The sequence below is a fragment of the Typopeltis vanoorti genome, chromosome 18, assembly GCF_054136105.1.
Source record: "Typopeltis vanoorti isolate ZY-2024b chromosome 18, IOZ_Tvanoo_1.0, whole genome shotgun sequence".
NCBI classification, from domain to species: domain Eukaryota; kingdom Metazoa; phylum Arthropoda; class Arachnida; order Uropygi; family Thelyphonidae; genus Typopeltis; species Typopeltis vanoorti.
Genome location: NC_143566.1, coordinates 46754690 through 46779835, shown reverse-complemented (window position 1 = coordinate 46779835; position 25146 = coordinate 46754690). Strand labels below are relative to the sequence as shown.

Genomic DNA, 25146 nt, shown 5'->3' with positions numbered 1-25146 from the left:
CTCTAGTAATTGTAAGGCTGTGTTTCCCTTCCCTTGCAACTTCAAATTTAGCTTATTAAAATGTTCTGTTATATCAAGCAAATAACAAAAATTTTATATCCATTCGGCATTACTGAGAAGTTCCACATGATTTACGTTATAATTTTTAGCGGTTAAGAAAACTATTACTTCTTTTAAGCGTTGGAAAAAACGTTTTAATGCTTTTCCTCTTGATAACCATCGTACAGATGTAAAGGTCACTAAATCTTTATGTTGACTACCTAGTTCCTCTAAAAATGTGTCAAAAAGTCTGTGATTCAATGCCTGAAATTTTATCATTGGCACGACAACATCCATCACTCTTTTTAGTTGTGGTAATAATCCCAAAGAATTTGCAACTAAAGCTTCTTGATGCAAAATGCAATGAAATGAAATAATTCCATGTGGAATACGAGTGGAGAATAATTTAACAAACTCCTTATTTTTCACAATCACAGAAGGTGCGCCAGTGGATTGGTCGCAATGCATACTATATTATTAATATTTATATTTTTATTCTGTAAACTTGTTAGGTTTTCTGAAATATCTTGACCTGTAGTGTGTCCTTTAAGTGTTAGCAGATCAAGAAGTTCTTCTCAAATACCGGAAGATGTGATATATTTAATCATCACACATCATTGTGCCATATCAGAAATATCATTTGATTCATCAACCGCAATAGACATAAAATCGGCAGAATTAATATCCATAATTTGCATATTCGAAACTTCTGCAGAAATTGTTGCAATCCACTCCTTGACAGTTCTAGCTGAAAGAGGTAAATCTTTAATTTTTTTACATATCTCGTCCTTATTTTTCATATCCTTAAATAGAATTTCAGAGACGTTATACATGCATTTTTTAGAAATTCACCATCGGTAACAGGTTTTTCCGCTTTCTTAAATATATAGAGCTAATAAGCTTCATTTCGGCGATATAAACATTATTTAAATTAAGGGGATATTAAATCCCACATTGTTTTAAAACTGACGAATAAGAAACTCAAAGATTGGAATCAGAGAGTTTCATGCCGATATAGAAAACTATCAAGTATCGGCGACACTAGCGTTAGCCAATGCAAGTGACCCTAGTACGTAGTACAATACCGGACAACTCGTAGCAAAGGTGGTGAAGTTCTGATTGTTATTCTCAGGTATTTTCCATAATGTAAAAACACATTTCCTAGGAAATGTACGCTGTTATTACATTATGGTGGGAGGTCACTACCCAGACCGGTTTCAGCTTTTTTTGAGGCTTCATCAGTGAGTAGCTAGACCATATTGATACCAAATTGTATCGCGAAAAGAATTTTTATACTCTGCTGTACAAGTTTCCAAACAGGTGCAACCATTAAGTTACTTAAATATATAGAGCTAATAAGCTTCATTTCGGCGATATAAACATTATTTAAATTAAGGGGATATTAAATCCCACATTGTTTTAAAACCGAATAAGAAACTCAAAGATTGGAATTTGAAGAGACCTCAATAAAGGTCGAAACTAGTCTGGGTAGTGGCCCTTCCCTTAATGCATAACATTATACATATCCGCAAGGAGTTGTGTTTTGCATTATGGGAGATACTGAGATAGGAGTGTTGGTAGCTTGCTCCACCTTTGCAAGGAGTTGCACCACTTTACCCCAGTCCTGAAGATACTTTCAGGTGCAAACATTGCTTGAACACACTTGGATAAAGGATTAAACTAAATTTATTATAGTCTGACCAAGTGAAAAATAAACTTTCAACTTCTTCTGTAATTCTTCAATAGCTTTTTTTCTATTATCACCCTCAGGATATTTTTTACTGAAGTCTAAATGTTTTCCTCGAAAATGTCGTTCAACATTACTTGATGTGTTATTTTGAAGTTGTAGATGGCAAATTAAACATTCTGGATTTCCATTTACTTCTATAAATGCAAATTTCTCTATTCACATTTTATTGAATCCTCTGTTTTCTTCGAATTGCTTCTTTTTCTTGAACTCATTTTAGAAGGGTTATTATCACAAATTTACCTGCAAGTAAAAACACAAATTCAACATAATAACATAATAAAAATTAATTTGTGCATAACATTACCTGACACTAAATTAAACACCAGTTTAGTACCACAATACATAAGTTAACTAACAGAATATTTATTTTGACAATTAAAATCCGTATGTATCTAAAAACCGTGGTGTTTGTTTGACAGGACAGCTGATCAATTAGTTCAGATTTTTGCCGTGGTGCTAGTTACCTTAGGCAGGGTAAACATTTAGCGGTATTTCAATTGTAACGTAGTTGTCAGTTGTTCATGTCATAAAATTTCAGTGTAACACACGTCACATGCATAGTATCTAGCGCCATGAACAGGCCACATCAAAACACAATATTTAGTTGTTTGTATTAATTATGTATCTTTTAATTCAATATAAAAGAGCCGCCATGCGGCTCCGGAGCCACCGGTTCCTGATCCCTGCTGTAAGGTATGGGAGTGACCATATGGCATCTACAAACATCAAATGTGAAAACCTTTACCATCTTGTATACAGATAATTTAGTGTTTTGACTAATTTCTTTCTTATTCCATATAAATTTATTCAGCTGACTTTCTACCATACTAGCTTTACCAATTCTGTTGTGTAGTTCTATTTAATTTACCATCTTCACTAAAAATGTGCCTAAATAGCTGAAATGCTTTATTTGTTTTAAAAGTTCACAGTTCAAGATACAGTTGATATTTTCAATGTTTCTGCCAATTTTCATTGTCTTTTTACTGCTGATTTCTATAACAAATTTATTACAACAATTATTCAATTTATTCAGGGAATTTTGCACACTTGTGCTGGATTTATTCAGAAGTATATCATCATCTACATAAAGTAAAGAGCTAAGATTAATATCACCAATTTTGATTATTAGGTTTAATACTACGTTCCTTTATAATGTGATCCATACAGATGATGAATAACAGTGGAGAAAATGTCCACACTTGGCACACACCTGATTTTATTTCAAACCATTTTCCTGTAACTCCTTGAATAGAGACTATGTATTGCTTCATATAATGTCCCATTCACACCATATAACTGTAGCGTTCATCATCATCAAATTCCTGCCATGTACACACAAGGGGGGGGGGGTACAGGATATGATAGTATTACATGAAAAATTTACATCATTACTAACTTCCTATCTACAATTTTCCTCCAAATCAGTCTGTTACTTGTCAAGACTCCAACATTACCAGATCTTATATTTCTATCGTCTAAGGCACTTTGTACCGTATCAATCCACCTATATCTTGGTCTTCCTCTGGGTCATTTTCCTGCCAACTTGGCAGAGAACACTTGTTTTGCTAATCTTTCCTCGCCCATTCTCTTTAAGTGACCATACCACCTGAGATTAGCTCTGCTAACGCATTCCTGAATGCTGACAATGTCAAGTTCTTTCCTAATATTCTCATTTTTAATATGATATTGCCATTGATATCATCTGTTCATGCCCCCTAATCTTTCTCAGGACTCTCATATCTGCGGTCTCTAGTCTTTGGTCAAGTGTTTTACTTCTGACCCAGCTCTCAGATCCATAAGTTAAAACTGGTTTGAACACTGTCTTGTATACAGCTAATTTACTGTTCCGACTAATTTCTCTCTTATTCCATATGAATTTATTCAATTGATTTCCTACCATACCAGCTTTGTTGATTCTGTTGTCTATTTCCATATTTAATTTACCATCTTCAGTAAAAATCGTGCCTAAGTAGCTGAAATGTTTTACTTCTTCCACAGGTTCTCCATTCACAACACAGTTGACATTTTCAATGATTCTGCCTATTTTCATTATCTTTGTCTTTTTATTGCTGACCTTCATACCATATCTATTACAACAGTTATTCAATTTAGTCAGAGAATTTTGCAGACTTGTAGCAGATTTATTTAGAAGTATAACATCGTCCGCATAAAGCAAAGAGTTGACATTAACATCTCCAATTTTGATATCGTGTTTAATACCACTTTCCTTCATAATGTGATCCATATAGATAATGAATAACAGAGGGGATAATGTACATCCTTGTCTCACACCAGATTTAACATTAAACCATCTTCCTGTACTTCCTTCAATTCTAACTGCTGACTTACAACTCAAATAAAGACTAAGAATTGCTTGATATAATGCCCCATTAACACCATATAACTGTAGCGTATTGAATAGCTTCTCTCTTGGCACCTTGTCATATGCCTTTTCCAAATCGACAAAACTTAAATACAGATCTTTGTTATATTCCCATGATTTCTTCACTATTTGTCGTAAAGTGAAGATCTGATCCTGACAGCCTCTATTTCACCTGAATCCAGCTTGTTCTTCACCAAGCTTTTCTTCCACAATTCTTCTCAACCGTTTCTCAAGTATACTTGCATATATCTTACCAGGAACACTCAATAGAGATATACCTCTGTAATTCTCACATTCAGTTTTATCTCCCTTTTTATATATGGGTACTATGAGAGCTCTACTCCAATCATCGGGAATTCGTCCCTCTGTCCAGGCATTCTGAACTATGCAGTGCAGCCACTGTAAGACTCTTATACCACCATACTTCAGCATTTCTGGTCTAATATCATCTACTCCTGCTGCCTTTCCACATTTCAAGCCTTTGATGGCTTTCTCTACTTCAAGTATGGATATGTATTCCTGACTGCATGCCTGGTCAGTGTTTTTTATCACTGTGCTGTCATCACTGCTTGTTTCATTTAACAAATTTTCAAAGTAATTACTCCATACTTCAAGGATATCTTTTTCTCCCGTTTTCATTTCACCTTTATCATCTCTAACTCTTTTTACAGCACTCTTTCCTCCACTCTTAAGCTTCTTCAACAACCTCCAGAATATTTTGCCACCTTCTTGATATTTATTTTCTATGTTCTTGCCAAAGTCCTCTCATATTCAGAACTGTAGCGTTTTGAAGACCTTTTCTCTTGGCACCTTGTGATCTGCCTTTTCCAGATCAACAAAATTCAAATACAAATCCTTGTTATATTCTCAAGATTTCTCAACTATTTGTCTTAAAGTGAAAATCTGATCCTGGCAACCTCTATTTTGCCTGACACCAGCTTGTTCTTTACATATAGATAATGAATAACACTGGAGCTTCCCTTCCACAATTTTTCTTAGTTGTTTCTCAAGTATACTTGCAAAAATCTTACCAAGAACACTCAGTAGAGAAATACCTCTGTAATTCTTGCATTCAGTTTTATTTCCCCTTTTTATAGATCGGTACTATGAGAGTTGCTGCAATCATCTGGAATTCAACCCTCTGACTAGACCTTTTGAATTATGCAATGCAGCCAATATAAAACTTTTATACCTCCACACATGAGCATTGCTGGCTGAATTTCATCTACTCCAGCTGCCTTTCCACATTTCAGTTTTTGATTACTTTTTCTACATCAAGTATTGATATGTATTCCTGATTGCATTCCTTCTGGGAGTTTTCTACCATTATTATCATTATCGAAAAACTCCATGGAGTCAAAGACTCATCTAGGAAGTCCTTTTCTCATGCACACAGCTCATCATACCATACCCTAAACACACTCAAATTCTCAGAGGACACCACACTCTCAGATAAGGCATTCCAATCATTCACAACTCTGCATGCAAAAAACCTACTTCACACTCCCCTGCTCACACCCTCCTTATACAGCTTCTAGGAATGTCCTCTGGTTCTCCCCTGATCTCCCACTGTTTGATGTAAAACCTCTCCAACATTGATCCTATAACAACCACTTACTAGCTTGTAGGTCTCTGTGATATCTCCCCTCCTCTTCCTCCTATCCACTATCCTATATTCGACATTTCAGAGATCTTAGTTAATATCTTAGCAATAAGTTAATATGACCTCTCCATTGCTTCTGCCTTAGTATCACCACTTCTGGGTCTGCCTCCCACTGACAAGACCTTAATAAAGGTCGAAACCGGTCTGGGTAGTGGCCCTTCCCTTAATGCATAACATTATACATATCCGCAAGTAGATGTGCTTTGCATTATGGGAGATACTGGAATAGGAGTAATGGTAGCTTGGTCCACCTTTGCTGCAAGTTGCCTGGTGTTGTACTACCTTACTGGGGTAAGGTAGTACAACACCATATTTAGTCCTGAAGATATTTTCAGGTGCAAACTTTGTTTACTCACACTTGGATAAAGGATTAAACTAAATTTATTATAGTCTAACCAAGTGAAAAATAAACTTGCAACTGATTTTTCTATCTTTACAGACAACCTCACCACATGCCTCTCTGGATGAATCAATCAATGTTTTCTTCAGGATTTGCAACTGATTATCCTAGAATCGCTTCTTGTTTTTAAACTCTCATTGTTTTTTTTTTTTTCCAATAATGTTGGTGTATTTCAGTCTACAGTTTACCTCTGAAAGCTGCTGTACTTTTTCATTATGAAACTCTCTTACACACTCTTCTTTGTAATATGAAATTCAATTTTCCCTGCTCAAAACTAAATTGTGATCACTTCTTATTTCAAATCCTCTGTATGCTCTTGTGTACTGAACCAGTGAGAAAATATTGCTATCAACTATAACATAGTCAATCAGACTGTTCTTATGTCTTGCAACATACAGAAGTATGTGTTCATTTGTGCACCATTTTTATGTTGGAACATGGTGTTAGTAATAATTAATCTATGTCCTAAACAGAAATCCAGCAGGCATTTACCATTATTATTAGATTTGAGCTTTTCTCCAAATTTTCCCAAAACATTTCAATATGTCTGGTAATCATTTCCTACTATGCTCTTTAGAATTCCAACAGGGGCCAATTTTTTCTGTTTCATTGAGTCAAATGCCTTCTAAAATGTCTCAAAATATTTCTTCTATTTCTTTCTTGGTAGAACCTTCTGTGGGACCGTAAGCACAAATAAGTCTCATTTTCCAGTTCCCCCATTCTGGTGTTTGCTCACATCACTCTACTTGATATTGCCTGCCATTCAAGAAGATGATCCTCATATTCAGTGTTGAATAATATGGCTAATCTCTCTTTTCCCTGATTATTATTGCCAGAGTATAACCTTTTTTATTTGTCATTTCGAAAGATCTCACCTGTTTTTGTCTTCTTTGTTTGTCATGTCTATTATGTTGATCTGGTACTTATCCAATTCTTCTGCTAGTTCCATATCTTTTCCATTGATGCCTCTTACATTGATAGTACCAATCTTGAACTCTATTGGTGTTGAGTTGGGACGTGTTCTGGGATTTGTTCCAGTAGCTGACTTTTCCCTGTTCACCCTGGTTCTCTGAAGAAAACGGGGTCCGTGTTTAACCAGGCGATGACACAGCTGGCATCAAATTCTGTTATGCTGTACCATAATTTTGCATTGTGGTTTAAGCCAATAAGAAAACAATTTAGTTGGCTAAATCTCCAATTGCTACCCCATCCTCGTTTGTTCAGTATCCAGGTAGATACCTAACAGGGTGCACCTCGAGAAGGTGAGAATTGGATGTTAGGTCAGAAGTCCTAGTTGATTCTCTGCATTCTTAAAAGGCTACATGGAGGTCTCCTCTCAGTTATAGAGTTTTGATCCTGGACTAAAAATAATATTAATAATAATTTCTTTTTAGTCCAGTTGCAAACACACTAAACTTCTTCTCCTTTTCCGTCTACCTCTGTTCTGTGGAACAACATTCCTAATGAAATATTCGATAACAATTCAATCGTCCCAACTGAGATAAAATACTGATATCATTAAAGAATGGTTTAATTATTTTCCTGTTCTATTTTCACTCCATTAAGCCAGCAACATGATTTATATCCAGTGCTTACGCTAATACATGTGACTATTTCCCAACAACTACAACGTCCAACTCTTCCAGAAAAATATTTATAGACTTTTTCTTTTTAAACCCTCACTTGCCCCCCCCCACACACACACAACAATGATATGCGATAAATTCTTATCACTTATCAGTATTACTTACCACATTAAACAGCTGGAATTTGAAGTACTTTCCAGTGAGGAAATCAAGCTTTTGGTTTATTTTATCGATCTTGGTGGAGATTTTGCAAGCTCCCATAGATTGTGCTACATTGGAGAAACAGACAGGTCAAGAGAGAGACATTCAAGTCTGAACGTGGAGAACAAAAGAAAATACTAGTTGGGAATGGCAACACATGCTCCACATAGATTACAGATTTTTCTCAAGAGCATTCAAAGAGTCAGTTGAAATGAAAAAAACACACTCAACAGTGCAACAAGAAATTACTACGATATTATTATTATTTATAAGGATGGTATCGCCATGGAGTCAAAAGACTCATCACAGGAGAGCCACATTACTTATTATTCACACAATACCTCTCCTTATGGGGCACTCACAATCACCTCAAGCAATCCATTCCACTCATTCACCACTCTCCAAGTAAAGAATGTAGTCCATATACCATTACTAACCACACTCTCAGACAACTTCCAGGGGGTGACCCCTTGTTCTCCTACTAGTCATACATTAAAAAATTTTGTTTGTGTCAATCTTATAGAATCCCTTTAACAACTTACAAGTTTCTATCACATCCCCTCTCCTCTACTTGTCAACTAAACTCTGCAATCCACTTGCTTTCAAACTGTCCTCATAGGGAGCATTCCACAGACCTGTTGTCTGCATGGTCACTCATCTCTGAATCCTCTCCACCATTTCCTGATCTCCCAGAAACCCAAGTGACCAAATCTGTGCACAGTAGTCAACATGTGGCTGATATCATAGTCTTATACTTCCCTATCTTTACTTGCTAATGTGTTCTTCAACATGCAAGTAATCCTCTGGGCTATTTTGTCAACCCTCACAAATATGTCCTCAGAATTTCAAATCTCTATTCATCTCTCATTAAATATGATATGCTCATGGTTGCAGTAGTTTGCAGAGAACCACAAAGCACAGACACCTTTACAGCACATGTGCACTTTCCATTAGTATTCCTGTTTTTAAATATTTCATATTGAATATTACATGTATGTAATTTGATTATTTTAATTTTCAAATTCTTTAAAACTAGCTGAATAATTAATAAACTATTTCAAATTACAGCTGTTTTATGTGGTAAGAATACCAGCAACACACAACTGTATTATGTCAACACTCCACAGTTGTGCAAAGAAAGGCATTATCAGCTGAGTATCCACTTCTGAACTATAGCCTATATTCTAATTTTTTTAGTACTTGGATGGTCTTAAATATGCAGTCAGCATATTTAGGATTTGTTTGCATCCCATATTTTAAATTAAGCACAAAACTGATTTAATCTTAGAATGTTATTATTATTATCTGAGATCTCCAGGGAGTTGAGGACTAATCGAAGGAGGCTATAAATCATCCAAACCAGCTGTCATACCTTCCCTTAAATTCATTTACACTAGATGTACTCATTACTCTTAAAGGTAATATAATATTGAAAGGCTTCAATCTGGCAATTAGGGATGTGAAGCCTGTGTTAGTCTCCTTTTTTTTCTCTGTATCCAACCTTTTGTGTTATTACTTAATCATTGAAGGTAATTTAATTATATTTATATATTTTTTTTTGTTGGTTGGTTAGAATATTTTATATTCTAAAATATTCTTGTGTTGATTTCGAATTCATCATGTTGTAAATTCAAGAATGAAGCTCAAGCATAAAAAAAAATTAAAATATTTACTGTAAACAAATATATATATGTACTATAGATACAGTTCTTTTATAAGTTATTCTCTTTTCCTTCCTAAAGACATCTGACAATATCTTATTCTTTGTAGGATTACAGTTAGTAAATATTAATTTCATGCATCTAACTAATATTGATTCTTATTAAATGCAGAAGATAATTATACGGCATTCTAAGAATTAGACAATATGAGTTTTTTTTTTTTTTTTTTTTAAAAAGCCTTTCTCTCCAATTCCAGCAGTTGAATTAATTCTGAGAAATGACATCAAATACTACAGATTATTATTATTATTTTTTTTTGGGGGGGGGGGGGGGCATCACTTAAAAGTTTTATTATAGTTTCACTTGAGTTTACATAAGTCGAATAAAATCTCCTCACCACTTATCACACCCTACTGCCTATGTGTTTACAGCACATGTATACACAGTAGAGTATGTATTTTAAAGGTTATTTCTGTTTTCATTCACATGATGTGCACGCAAATTAGATTTCAGTATGTAATTATTAATGTCAAGTAATATAATAAAGTATAAACAGTATGAGAAAATTTAAAAAAAAAATTCTAATTGTCCAATGAACTAAAATAAAATTAAGAGATTATTGAACAGTGACTTCTTTGTTTTCAACATAAAGTTCTTTGTAAGAGGCTAAAAATCTTATCTATTTCTCTTTCAACTTTGAAGTCCATTTAACATTATGATCCACCCCCTCAAATGCTTTATCAACATTCAAACTTATGTTAAAAACTGTTTACCAGTTTTATCCGAAATTTTTTTCATGAAAAAATAAATGTTACAGAAATCATGTTAAAGAGTTACAAGTGGACAAAGCAAGGGGAACTAGTAAAATCTTTATTAATGTCTACTGTGACGACACAAAAATCCATTCATAAACTTCTAAATATGCAGCAGAACACCTTATATACTTGGTACAGAATTTTTAAGAAGTAATTATCATATAAGTACCTGATAATTATTTTTTTCTTCATAATTTTCGTTTCTAGATTGCTGGTCATCTGCTCTCCAGCCAAAAAAGGCTGTGGGTTTGAATCCCAGTGCAGACATTGATGTTTGTGATTGTCTGAGAAAACATTAGTGGTGGTCAGTAGATGCCATTGGGGTAGATGATGCGGATCGCAGTAGTTGGTGGATTAAGTGGTAGAGACAGAGAGTTTAATAAATTTAGTTTAATCCTTTATCCAAGTGTGAGCAAACAAAGTTTGTGCCTGAAAGTATCTTCAGGACTAGGGTAAGGTGGTACAACACCGGGCAACTCGTTGCAAAGGTGGAACAAGCTAACATCACTCCTATCTCAGTATCTCCCAGAATGCAAAACACATCCCCTTGCGGATATGTATAATGTTATGCATTAAGGGAAGGGCCACTACCCAGACTAGTTTCGACCTTTATTGAGGTCTCTTCAGTGGGAGCCAGGCCCAAGTGGAGATACCAGGCAGAAGCATTAGCAAGGTCATCTCTACCTACAGGAGTTGCCAAACGGTGTGCCACCTTTTTATTAAATTACTCTGGATTTAGAGAAAGATATTGAAAGTTTATTTTTCACTTGGTTAGACTATAATAAATTTAGATTAATCCTTTATCCAAGTGTGAGCAAACAAAGTTTGCACCTGAAAGCGCCTGTTGTACCACCTTACCCCAGTCCTGAAGATACTTTCAGGAGCAAACTTTGTTTGCTCACACTTGGATAAAGGATTAAACTAAATTTATTACAGGCTAACCAAGTGAAAAATAAACTTTCAACATCTTTCGAGACAGAGTGTTGTAGAGTAGGTGCCCTCTCTCGATGAGTCTTTGGACTCCTTGGAAGTGTCATGTAATAATAATAATGCAAAGTTTTTATGACTGAAATATTTTTTCATGTTCTTTTCAGGTAATTTGCATAAATCCAGATTTATGTAAGTTGGGGACTGCCAATACATATGCATGTACATAAAAGAATTCAAAGATTTGCTCAGTAAGGGTGTTTGCAGGGAGGTCAAGAAAAAAGGAGTGTGCTTTTTGGATATACATGGTGTTAAACAAAGAAAATTGCATACAACATAGATAAATCAATGAAAGCTGGATATAATACAGAAAAATCAATGAAAAACTGGATATAATCTAGATATATCAATGAAAACTGGATATAATATAGCTAAATAAGTTTTCTACAACTCTTAAAAAAATTAAACAGCCCAATACTTTCTACTTCTGGAGCTATAGTACATGTTCAAGATGATCCCCATTTAGTTCTATGCATTTCTGAGTCTCATGATAAAGTTTTGCATTGCACTCTTGCACACAGCCCTTGGTATTGTTCTGATCTTCTCTGATAACTTTTTTTTTTTTTTAGTTCCATAATGTTTGTAGGCTTGTTAGCAGACAAAAAGTCCCGTAATCAACAGGATCGTGAGGAGCCCAGTCAAATTCAGCCTTGAGACTAATTATCTGCCTCCTGAAATATGGTGACAACATTTTCTAGTCACAACTGATGCCTGTGGTGGAGCATCATCCTACTGGAAACAGAATTTATCCAAAAATGAGAGATAAAGCCAATATGTGTCTTTCCAAAACATCTAAAGCACATCCATCTACCACTCCTTTATGATAGTGACATTCCTTCCATGCTTTTCGAAGAAAATGAGGTAAATTAAACCTCTTGAGGAAACTGCTACCCAAACAGTTCACTTTTTTGGTTGTTGTGACTCCATTCTCAAAGAAGATGTGGAAAGTTTTTCAAGATACTTGACAAGTAATTATATTCTTGTTTTAATCTTATACCCAAGGGTAAGCATAGGTGTGAAGTAATTTGATGACTAGTCTATTTGTATATAGAGGCTGTTGACTTTGCATCAATTGCATTACTATCCCCACAATGCAAAAGATTATGGGAAGGGATCACCACCCAGACTGGTTTAGACCTTTATTAACACACTGACTGCTGCTGGCCTAATGTTTCAACTTGCTGCCATTGCCAATGTTGTTATGCTGGCAATATGATATAACTAATACTTGGCATCCTGATATAGACTGCAAACTATGCATTATCTCATAGTCAGCAGCCAACAAGTTAAGGATTCATCAGTGGGAGCCAAACAGAAGAATACAAGGAGAAAAAAGACATTTCACATTATTATTAAATACAGACAGCCCCTGACATATATAACAGTAATGTTTTCCACAAACTTTACCTAACTTAAATGTTGTGCAAGTTAGATTTGACTTTCTCACTCGTTAATCACACCCTACTGCTTATATACAGTAAAACCCCTTTTTTACACTTTTCAGGGGACCGATGGAAAAAACTGTAAATAGCGGGAAATGTAAAAAAACATTAAAAAAAGGCTAAAAGATGTTTACTGCTAGTATGTGGGTCTACATAGTAGATTACAAAATTTAATAACTGAAAATAAATGAATTTACAAATACTTACATTTATCTATTTTAAAAAATCTTTATTTGTTGATTGTTTTTGCTTATCGTTTTTTTTTTTTTTACATAGCACCAGATTGCTTTGCATTGAGTTCAATGCTTGACCTGTTTTTTACTATCGTGTTCAAAGTGGACACGGAGAGTCCAAGATCTTTTGCTAAATACACATGTGTTTCCGGCATGCCAATTTACACATCACAGAATTGCCATCTTTTCTTCTACTGAAATACATTTTCTGTCTTTTTTCTCCATGTTACTAACAAGGATAATCCACCATTGCAACTTGAAAGCAACTTTCACATGCTAAATTACGTAGCAGAAATTCTGCAATATCAATTCGTACTGTGATTGAAAAATCACGGTATCGCTCATCACTACATTACTGCTGCAAGCAACGCCATCTAGGAACAGAAATGCGCAGATTTCCACAGAAATCGATTCGAAAATCTGCGTTGCCACCCGAGAAAAAAAACGCAAATCAGGAAATAACGTCCACATCAAGTTGTTAATGGTGGAAAAACAATATATCGTAAGAATAGGCCTTAAGATGGTACCAACGGAAAATGACGTAAATGGCAGAAAACATAAATTGCAGGAACTTAAAAACGGGGTTTTACTGTATTTAGCGTACATCTCTGTGGTAGTGCAGTAATGTGTGTTAAAGGTTATTTCTGTTGGTTTCATTCACAGGATGTACTTACAAATTAGATTTCAGCATGTAATTATTAATGCAAAGTGATATAATAAAGTAAAAATATTATGAAAAAATAGGGAAAAAAATGTTTACTCGGCCATTTAACCTTTCGTATAAAATTATCAAGAGATGACTGAACAGTGACTTCTTTCTTCTCTTCATAAAGCTCTAAAAGTGTCACCTATTTCTGTATGGGATTTTAAAACCCTGATACATTAAGATTCAACCTCCAATTGCTTTGTTCACCTTCATGTTGACATTAAAAACATCTTTACTGTTATTTTTTATGGCAATATAGCCTACTTTCATTTAGGAGTGCCCCTCTGTTTACAATGTCATTGGCTTTTTACTCAAATCTTAGGGCATTACATGATGTGTTATAAAACTAATATATGAAGAATAATATAGGAGGAAATTCGGACATACCTTTTTTGGATGTTGTTGGCTCTCTCCTTATGCCGGTGATATACATTCATCTGTTGTTAAGCTGTTAAAGGGAGGAGATTTGGGAAAAGTGGGGATAAAGCAATGTGGTAGGAATTATTTGAAAAAAACCAAGGTTTTTTAAAAGTATAAAATTATTATTATTAAGGGTGGGTAGAGAGCGCTTTGGGAGTGGGGTGAGAGAAGGATCTGAAAATAGAAATTATTTTTTGGAGAAGAGGAAGGATTGATGGGAAAAGGTCAGGGGTGGGAGTAACAGGGTGTGAGCTGTTTCGACTGTGTATCGTCTTTGGAACTTCTGGGGGGAAATGGAGATTATGTCATGTTGGCTTGGTGTTTCTGTCTTTGATGTACTTTTGTTATCTCCTATTGGTCAGAGTCATAACCTAATTTTTGTGTTATGGAGCTTCCAAAATTAGGTCACGACCCTGACCAATAGAAGATAACACAAGCACACCAAAGACAGAAACACCAAGCCGATATGCCATAGCCTCCACGAGTTCTGAAGACGATGCACAGTCGAAACGCCTCACACCCTGTTACTCTTACCCCTGACCTATTCCCATCAATCCTTCCTCTTCCCCAAAAAATAATTTCTATTTCAGATCCTTCTCTCACCCCCCCCACACACAGCACTCTCTACCCACCCTTAATAATAATAATTTTATACATATAAAAAACTCATGTTTTTTTCAAATTTTTTTAAATAATCCCCCCCCACACATTGCTTTACCTCCACTTTTCCCAAACCCCTTTAACAGCTTAACAACAGATTTATTTATTCTTATGGCAAAAGCAGCTACTGGTCAATGTCCAGACCAGAAAGCCAATCCAGGGCCTCTTCTATCACCATGTGTATGTCCTGGAGGCGACCACCATGAAATTGGTGACTTGGACAGTCATTCACAATATGAGTGATCGTCTGGGCCACAGGGGAACAGTCACAATAAGGGTGGTCTGACAGTCTCCATTTATGCAGTAGGTAGCCACATCTGCTCTGGTTAGTTCTGATCCTGTTGATAGATAACCAAATCTTCCTAGGAAGGGTAAAACCAGGCTGCAAGAGCACAGGGATCTTCAACCAGGAAACCATTTGTTGGAAGATTGTTGGACAAGTGTTCTCTCCACATGTCAGGTGTTGTTGGTAAGGCAGCTGAAGAGAGTTCGACCATGGACCAGAAAGGGTTTCTTGATTTTAGGTAAAGACTAGGTGGGCTTATAAGAGTCTGGTGCAGAGGCAGGAGGGGTTACTCATTACTTTGTTAAATACTTTAATTGAGGCTTGTCTTCTCCGTATATGGTGGAGCAATGTTAGATAGGACAGGTAGCCAGGGGAGAGGGGTACTTCTCAATGTCCCACTAATTATGTGCATGGTAGAGTTTAGATGGGTGTCTATAATGTTAGTGTGCACACTTCTTTCCCAGACAGACACACAGTATTCTGCTGCAGAGAATGCGAGGGTCAGCGCAGACAACCTTAAGACATCAGCACCACAACCCCAGGTTGTTCCAGCAAGCCGTGAGATGATATTATTTCTTGTTTTAATTTTGTTAGATAGGTTGGTGATGTGTCTTTTATAGGTTAGGCTTCTGTCCAGGCTCACTCCAAAGTATTTTGGGTAAGGCTCATGCTCTACCTTTTAGCCACCAAAAGAGAGGTTGAGGTGTCGATTCGCATCTGTATTATTCAGGTGAAATGCTGTGGACACAGTTTTTGTTGGATTTGGCTTCAAGTACCACTGCTTAAAGTACACTTCCAGGATGTTCAGGTCTGTGTTCAAGGTTGTTTCCAGGTTGGCAAAGGAGGTAGACTGCTGCAAGATCACAAGATCATCGGTGTATATATTTGCTTGAGCTGGTATGTGGAAAGTCTGACAAAAGAGGATAACACAGAGCCCTGTAGAAGAACCACTGTGGAGGAATCTGGGCCTGCTCCTTTTTCCACCAATATGGACCCAAGATCTTTTTGTTTGAGAGAATGGATTCAAAAAGATGGAAAGTTGTTTTGCACCTTATGATATTGCTTAGCTTTAGGAAGAGGTCCCCTAATCCAGACTGTGTCATAAGCTGATGTTAAGTCAATAAAAGTGGCTCTGGGTTTAAGTTTCTTCTGGAAGCTTGCTTGAGTCTGGGTTGTCAGGGCCAGGACCTGGTCACAGCAACTTCTTCCAAGCCTGAAGCCAGCTTGTTCAATCAGGAGTGCTCTTTCGATGAGTGGTGAAATTCTTTTAAGGAGAATTTGTTCAAAGAGTTTACAGGTGGAGCAAAGCAAGGAGATAGGTCATAGATTTTTGACATCTGGATCTTTACCTGGTTTGGGCACAGCAATTATTATGGCTTCTCGCCATAGTTTTGGTAGTTTTCCAGTTGTTATAATATTTGAGAAAAGGGTGGCCAGCCAAGTTTGACCTCATTGGCCAAGATGTTTTAGAAACTCAGGGAAGATACCATCCAGTCCCTCAGCCTTACCATTCTTGGTGAGTTTTAAGGCTTCCTGTACCTCTTCAAGAGAAACTGGCTGTACAAGTCAGAAAGCTCGATTTTCCTGGTAGAGCTGGAGCTAATCTTGGAGATTTTCAGCAAATGATTAGCCATTTGATCAGGAGTTATCTCTGGTGGTTTGTATGTTGTTGGTTCTGCTCCCCCTAATTTTCTCAGAAGTGACCAGCTTTTCTGGCTAGATTTGGTGAAGTCAAGTTCATGGATGGTTGAGATCCATTTTTCTTTTCTGTTTTTGTTGAGCGTTGCTATGAGCTCCTTAGCAGTAGTTGGGTCTTCAGTTTGTTCATATTTGGCTAAAAATTCCTCGGTATCCCTGCTCCAGCATGGGATGTATCGTTTTCTGCTGCTAGGAATAGCAGCAGCAGCTAGGGTGGATGGTATTGCTTCTCAAATACATTCAAGTTGGATCTGCGAAGGCCAAGATCCATCTAGCGATTGGTTTTCCACTGATGATTGGGATTGATGTATCTGTCTCTATTAGTGTAGGACAATGCTGGCTGTTAGGGAATCTGTTGAGGATTGTTCTGGTTGTTGGCAGAGGATGGTCTTCAGAGTCTTTAGACTATGCACAGATCGGGGGTGTAGGTTCTGTTCCATCTGGCTGAGTGAAGAGTGCCTTCTTGCTTGGCATCATAGATCAAATACAGGTTATATTGAATCCATTCAGTTAACAAGATTATCACCATCTTGGTTGTTAGAGGAATAGCCCAACATGGTGTGATGAGAGTTGAAGTCACCAACATAGATAGCAAGGTGAGGTGGCAGCCAGTCCATCTGGTTGGGCCAGGTTTGCAATGGTGGTTTGTAGACATTGTAGATGGTGGTATTTTGAATTTTAATACCTATGGAGTATTCTGCTTCAGGCATACATTGGGTTATGTCTTTGAGACCAGGCCAGATGTAGGTTGCCAGGCCATGCTTGAGATGGCAGTTATAAGATACAAGAATTAGGCCTAGGATCTTTAGTCTATTGAGAGCTGTGTCAGGCACGTGGGTTTTCTGGAGAGCCAGGACATCAATCATTTTGTCTTTGGCTATTTTTCAAATGACTTTGGCTTTGGATTTAGATAGTACTTCTATTTTTAAGGAACAAATCTTGGGAGTGTGTGGTTTAGGGGACCCTGTAACTTATTTTTCGAAGCTTGCCCTCCTCCCAAACAACCAACGCAATCCTTGTTATTCCAGGCGATGATCAAGCCGGCATGGAGTTTATTGAGTGTGTATTCATCATGGTTGCTTCAAGTGGTCTAGGAGGCTTGGTACCTTTGGATGCCTGGTTTGAGACATTAGCTTCATGTTACCAGTGTTACATCTCTGGGGCTTCTTGTGTCTGAAGCAATGTACCACAAGGGTGACACTACTGGCACTATACTGCCGGCATAAGGAGACAGCCAACAACATCCAAAAAAAGTATGTTCGAATTTCCTTCTATATTCTTCACATATTAGTTTTATAACACATCATGTAATGCCCTAAGATTTGAGTAAAAAGTCAATGACGTAAAAAAAAAGGGCACACCTAAACGAAAGTAGGCTATATAGCCATAAAAAATAATAATTTATTTAGAGGAGTAACATGGGAATTTCCCATAAATAATACCTATCTTTACTGTTATTATCCAAAAATTTCATCATGAAAAAGCATTACATGATGGAAATATCACATTTCAGTGTTGAATGCACACATGACAAGGGAAAGTTATGTAAAAGCATTTTTAACATTTGCTGCCACATAAAAATCAATTTAAAAAAAACTCTAAGTATATAGCAGGACACATTATGCAGTTGGTACAGAATTTTTTAAAAGATAATTATCAAATCAGTACCAGATAATTTTTTCTTTCTTCCACAGCTAACCACCACCCTTAGCCAATCACAGAATAGTTGTCCCAAGACTATCAATGATTTTAAATGGTACAAGGAGGTGGAAAGAGAGGACTTTATAATTTTAATTTTTACCTCTAGATCAATTTTGGTGTGTTTATGCACAGGTTTACTTTTCCACTTCTCTTCCTTTTTCCAGTCATGATTGCACTCTTTTCCTGCACACACAAGCATTAAAAATCATGAAAGTTTATGAATACAAATACATAGCACGCCCACATTACATAGTGAGACAGGAAGGTGTACACAATACACTACTTAGGCTGTCTGACCCTAGATGACGTATGCAAGGTAAGTAAAATTTTTATAGCTTGAATTTTTTTTTTATAACCCTCTAGGATAATTTGTGCAGTTCAAATTTATGTAAGTCAGTTTATGTACTGAATGAAAGGTGGCGCATACAAGTAGACAAGTCATGAAGTTACTTCGTGCCTTTGTTTACACTTGGGTATAGAATTAAAACAAGAATATAGTTTCTTATCAAGCAAATTTCTTATCAATACACTGCAATAACTAAGTAGAAAAACTTTCCATGACTATCTCTTATCAAGGGTATTTAATAATCAGATGACACACCATGTATTTTAAAATATTTTTCCATAAACAAATATTAAAAAAGGTGATGCACCTTTTATCTACTTGTATATAGAAAAAATATATGACTTCTGTGATGATTTATTTATGACATATGAATATATGGCTTATTTAACCTTGGTATCTTTGGTATGGCTTCCACTGAAGACACTTCAATAAAGATTGAAACTGGTCTGGGTATAGTGAAGTTACTTGCCTATGTTTACCCTTGGATATAGGATTAAAATCTACTTTTAGGGAGAAAAAAGAATCTAGAATGCGGATTGATGACTATAAATACAAAGGTGAGACTGAAAGGTGGCTAGGTAACCAATCAAACACCCAACAAAGAAATTCTTTAGTGGTTATTGTACAGCAGGTGATACCTGCTGTACAATAACCAATCAACCAATGCCTGGAGAAAAAGATAAATTTTAGATCTGCAAACAGGTGATTCTTGTAAAATGTTAATGGGTGAATTCTGGACTCCAAGAATTCATCCACAATGAATTCTGGGAGTTCATGGAAATTTCAAGTAATACTACTACTACTAAATAATAATAATAATAACATGAACTATATATTACTCACTATAAGCTTCTACTTAGACCTCAAATTTTGTGCTTTAAAATGTTTTACAGTTGATTCCTTATCTGCTTTATGATCTCTTCAGTGCCAAAGAATATAAAGTCAGTTCCATCAGCAGGAAAGGTCATGGCATCGGTGTTTTGGGATGCTAAAGGCATTGTGTTTATTAATTATCTTGAAAGGGTAAAACAATAACCAAGGAATATTATTCCGATCTTTTAACCAGACTAGACGAAAAAATTCGTGAGAAAAGACCCGGTTTGCAGAAGAAAAAAATCATCTTTCATCAGGACAATGCGCCTGCCCATGAAGATGTTTTGGCAATGGGAAAATTAAGGGTTCTGCACTATGAATTGTTGGAACATCCACCCTATTCCCTAGATTTGGCTCCCTCTGACTTCTATCTCTCTTCCCAAAACTAAAACTCTTCCTCGCTGGTCAGAGTTTTTCTTCGAATCAAGAGGTGATTGCAGCTGTAGAGGGGTATTTTGCAGATCTTAGTGAGAACCACTACAGGGACAGAATAATGGCACTGGGGCATCGCTGGAATAAATGTATTAGACTTAAGGGAGATTATGCCCCAGCGCCATTATTCTGTCCCTGTAGTGGTTCTCACTAAGATCTGCATTTGATTTGAGAACTTTTTAGACCACCCTCATATGATGAATGTCCTGATACTTTGCTCTTAAAAAAAAATTAAAGACCCTCAAAAACCTGATCACTACTGTTAATGACAGTATACATAGAACTCATAAAAGCCAGTACTTCCTATGAATACTTACCTTTAATAAGAAAAGAACTCCAAATAACTGCAAACTCAGATTTACTCGCCTTATGTTTTGTAGTTCTGACCATTCATTTGCAACAAAGTAAGTCCTCCAAATACTCACACCGGGTATTTCAGATGCCATTTTATCAGGAACTACTTTTGTATTACTTCCTGTTGATTTTATTGCACTACCTGCATCACCACCAGATCTACTACTGTGAACAGCTGGGCGTCTTGCTATAGATGTTGATCCATAATGTGGTTTTTCCCAATCAATAAAGAATATATCCACTGTACACTGTACAACCAAAAGGTGAACAAGCTGAAAAGCCTAATGTAAAAAAATTATACATTTAATATTAATAAATTTCAGATAATAAGAAGGAATGATTCTATCTAATGAAATCACAAAAATATTCTACAGAATTCCCAAATTAATCTAGAAAACAGTTTATTAAACTCAGATAAGAGTATTTTATAAATGAACAATATCAAGAAATTAAATACTTGGTATAATCCTTATATCACAATTATTTTGAAATATATTCATCCAGAAATGTTACTGAATATCATCAGCAAACAACTAAATATCCTCCTCTTCCCCCCCCCCCCCAAATCTTCTGCTATATCTTCTTGTCTTGTCAGGTGTCATCACCTTCCAGGAGGTCGACTACCATGAGCTTCCACCATGTACGGTTTTGTGCTTCTCTCTTACGTTCTTCATAAGACAAAAAGAACCAGTCCTTGATATTTCCCATCCAATCTGTTCTTTGTCTTTCTCTTCTTCTTTTTCTTTGTATCATTCCTTCTAAAAGAGTGTTTTTTGCAGAGATTCATGCCTTAGTATGTGACCAAGGTAAGTGGTTTTCCTTTCTTAATGGTTTTCAACAGTCCTTTCTTCTCCAATCATCTCTAAATTAGGTTTTTTTGCAGCCCATAGGACTCTAAGTATTCTTCTGAGGATCCACATTTCAAAGGCTTTTAGTTTATTTCACAATATTTTGATATTGCCAAGTAGTGTTGACCATATGTAGCATTTGGACAGCCTAATTCTTGTTTTTGTGTGAATTTCCCTTGAGGTCAGAATGTTTTTCATGCTAATGAAGATTGATCTAGCAATTTCTATCCTTCTTAATATTTCCTTATCACACTTTCCATTCTCTGTAATGAGTTGACCCAAATATATACAACTTTCTACTTGATCTAAAGTATTTCCTCTGATCTTAATATTCATGTTGGGTATTTTCCCTTTTTCTCTTGTTACCAGCATGGTTTTCATTTTTTTGAAGTTGAAATTAAATCCATATTTTTCACTTAGTTTCAGCTTCTCTTCTAGTAGGTTTTGAAGATCTATTTTGTTTTTAGCCAGCAGTACAGTATCGTCTGCATATCTTAAGTTGTTTATAATAGTTCTAATGTTGAAGAGTCCTTCTCTAGTTCATTTATTTTTCCTGAAAATCAGATTGTGTTACATTAATTTCCAATTTGATTTTATGTTTATTTCTTTCTAGGACGATATATAACATAACTTTTGCTATCTGACTGATTGTTCTGTACTCTTCACATTTGATTATCTTAGATTTTTTTGGTATTGGTAGGAATATCGAGTGCATAAAATCTTTTGGCAGGTGTCCAGTTTCATATATTTTGTTACATATATCGGTCAGTGATCTTATGGCTTTATTCATTTAAAGCTTTTAGGCATTCTGACATAATTCCATCCATTCCTGGAGCTTTTCCTGGTTTCAGCTTCCTAATGACATTTGTTACTTCCCAGGAATGTACAAATTAAAGGGAAGTGGTCATGGTACACAGTACCCTGGGACACTTCACTAGTCATCCTCATTTGCCTTGATTCCACTCCACCATAGACACCCTCTGATATTTGTCTATCAGCCACCCCTATCCATGCTACCAGCCTCATATCCATTCTCATTTGAATCAACTTAGGTAATAATTTTCCATTCAGTATTCTGTCAAATGCCTTTGCAATGCTCAGCAGTATCATGGTGTAGCCATTTCCTGAATCTAATTCCACTGACACCTTATTATAAAATGTGAATAAATTACTGAGGCAGGACCTACCTTTCACAAAGCCATGATGCCCCCTACAAAGTATCATATTCCTATTCACCTATTCCTGAATTCTATCACCACTACAGAGATACTAATTGGTCAGTAATTTGCTACTTGTCTTGGAGCCACCTTTATGTAATGGAATTATCTTACCCTCTTTTCATCCCATGGAACCATGACAGTGCTGAGACTTAGTTTAACAACTTCGTCAGAGACACTGCCAGTTCATTTGCATATTCTTGTAGCACACATACCGTCCAGGCCTTCTGCTGAATTCACATTGATGTTTTTCTATATACTGAATACCTCCAGTTCATCTACCTCAATGTCATCAGTCTCTGTCACTTCAGTAACTGCAAAATCACCACTAGGATGATATATGCTTACAAAGTGCTCACTTGGTAAATGAACTATTTCTTCCGCTTCTGTCACTTTCCTACCATCAGGCACTAGAGCAAGTAACCTTTCCAAAATCATTCTTTCTCTTACTTGCTTCAGAGCGAAAAAACTATTTTGGATTTACTTTGGCCTGCTTAGCTAATTTCCTCTCAAAATCTCATTTAGCCTTCCTTACCATACTAGTTACCCTTCTTGCTGGTGTTTTATACTGCTTAAGCATGCTGATCATCTTTTTGTTTATATTCCTTCCACAAAGCTTTCTTTCTTTTTTTTTTTTTTTTTTTGCAGCATCTGCTTTATATTGCTACTCATCCACTTAATCTCTACTCAGTTTAGCTTCATTACACTAGTTATGCACTCTGATACTCCCTTACTCAAAACAATCCTTGATTGCTTCCCAGTCATTAATAACATTCATTCCATGTAATTTCTTATGCCAGGGCACTGATTCAAGTTGCTTCCTAACTTTGTCATAATTGCCAGCATTGTAGTTCTACATAAACCCTTTCTCAACTGAAATTTCCAGGGCAAGATTGCATGTTCACTTTTCCTGATAAGAGATAGGATTGCTACTGTAGTTATTACAGATAGATCTTCTGATGCTATTCCCAGATCCAACATTCTCAAACCCCTGGTCCCTTCCATCACATGCTGTTTCAGGTAATTATCCTCTTACTAATTGTATAAATTCCATTTCCATTTTGCCATATGCTCTTTCCTCCTTACAATCTGTATTCCCAAAGTTGAAATCTCCCATGATATTTGCTCAGCATGCACTCAGTGTGCTAATTTGCCAATGCATGTCGTCCACAATCTTCTTCTGGACACCAGGTCTACAGCAGCAACTAACAATATATTTTGTCGTTCCATCCAACTACTTTCCAATTCTCTACCCATTCTCTAACATACTATATGTTGACCAACCAACATATTGTGTGTGAATGATTAACTTTCTTTTAAGTTAATTGTTTTGTTATGTAGACGTTGAAAGATTTTTCACTTGGTTATTATAAATTAAATATGTAAAGAAATTATATTTTTGGTTTCATCCTTTATCCAAGTGTAAGCAAAGAAACTTTATGACTGGGCTACTTGTATATAGAGGCTGATGACTTCACATCAATTGCTTTAGAATCCCATAATGCAACACATATTCTTATGGACATGTATAATGCAATGCATTATGAGATGGGTTGCTTAAGGGGCAAAGCTGTATAACTGAGAGGGACCTCCATGTAGCCTTTAAAGGAATGTGGAGAACCGAGCAGGGTTTCTGACCTAATATCCAATCCTCACCTTCTTGTAGTATACTCTGTTAGGTATCTACCTGGATACTGAACGAATGAGGATGGGCCAGCAATTTGGGATTTAGCTGATCAAATTGTATTCTTACTGGCTTAAACCAAAACATAAAATGATGTTACAACATGACAGAATTTCGTGCCAGCTGGGACGTCGCCCGGTTAAACAAGGCCCCAGTCATTTTCGCCAGGGAACCAGGGCATACAGTGAAAAGTCAGCTACTGGAACAAATGCTGAAACACACCCAAAATCAACTTCACCAGAGTTCAAGATTGATACTATCAACATAAGAAGCCTGAATGACAAAGAAATGGAGCTAACTGAGGAATTGGATAAGTACCAGATCGACATAATAGGGGTGATTGAAACAAAAAAAGACAAAAACTGGTGAGATCTTTCTGAGTAATAAATACAAATGCGATATTCAGGCAATTGTATAATGCAAATATAACAATCAGAGAAGAGAAAGTGTAGCTACAGTATTCCACACTAAATAAGAGGCTAATCTTGAATAGCAGGAAACATCAAGTAAAGTGATGTGGGCAAATATTAGAATGGGGTCAGGGCCGGCTCTACCGACGGTGCAAGACGTGCATTTGCACGGGGCAGCAAAGTTTGCATAAACTATAGGAAAAATAAGGGAGAAGGGGCAGCCCTGAATGGGGTACTGGACAATGAGACTTATTTGTGCCTATGGTCCCACAGACAGAAGGTAGAAGTGGAGAAATTTTTTGATGCTTTAGAAAAAGCAATTGACACAATGAAAAAGGAAAAGTTGATTCT

General features: G+C 36.3%; 1 protein-coding gene across 2 annotated transcripts in view; it reads right to left on the bottom strand.

The window, feature by feature from the left end:
- Positions 1-25146, bottom strand: part of LOC150096630 (meckelin) — a 575505-nt gene that overhangs the window by 122662 nt on the left and 427697 nt on the right. For both annotated transcript variants that reach the window (XM_090408005.1, XM_090408006.1), the window contains one exon: positions 20600-20917. In XM_090408005.1, the coding sequence (XP_090264131.1) occupies positions 20600-20917 (318 nt within the window). The remainder of the gene's footprint in view (positions 1-20599; positions 20918-25146) is intronic.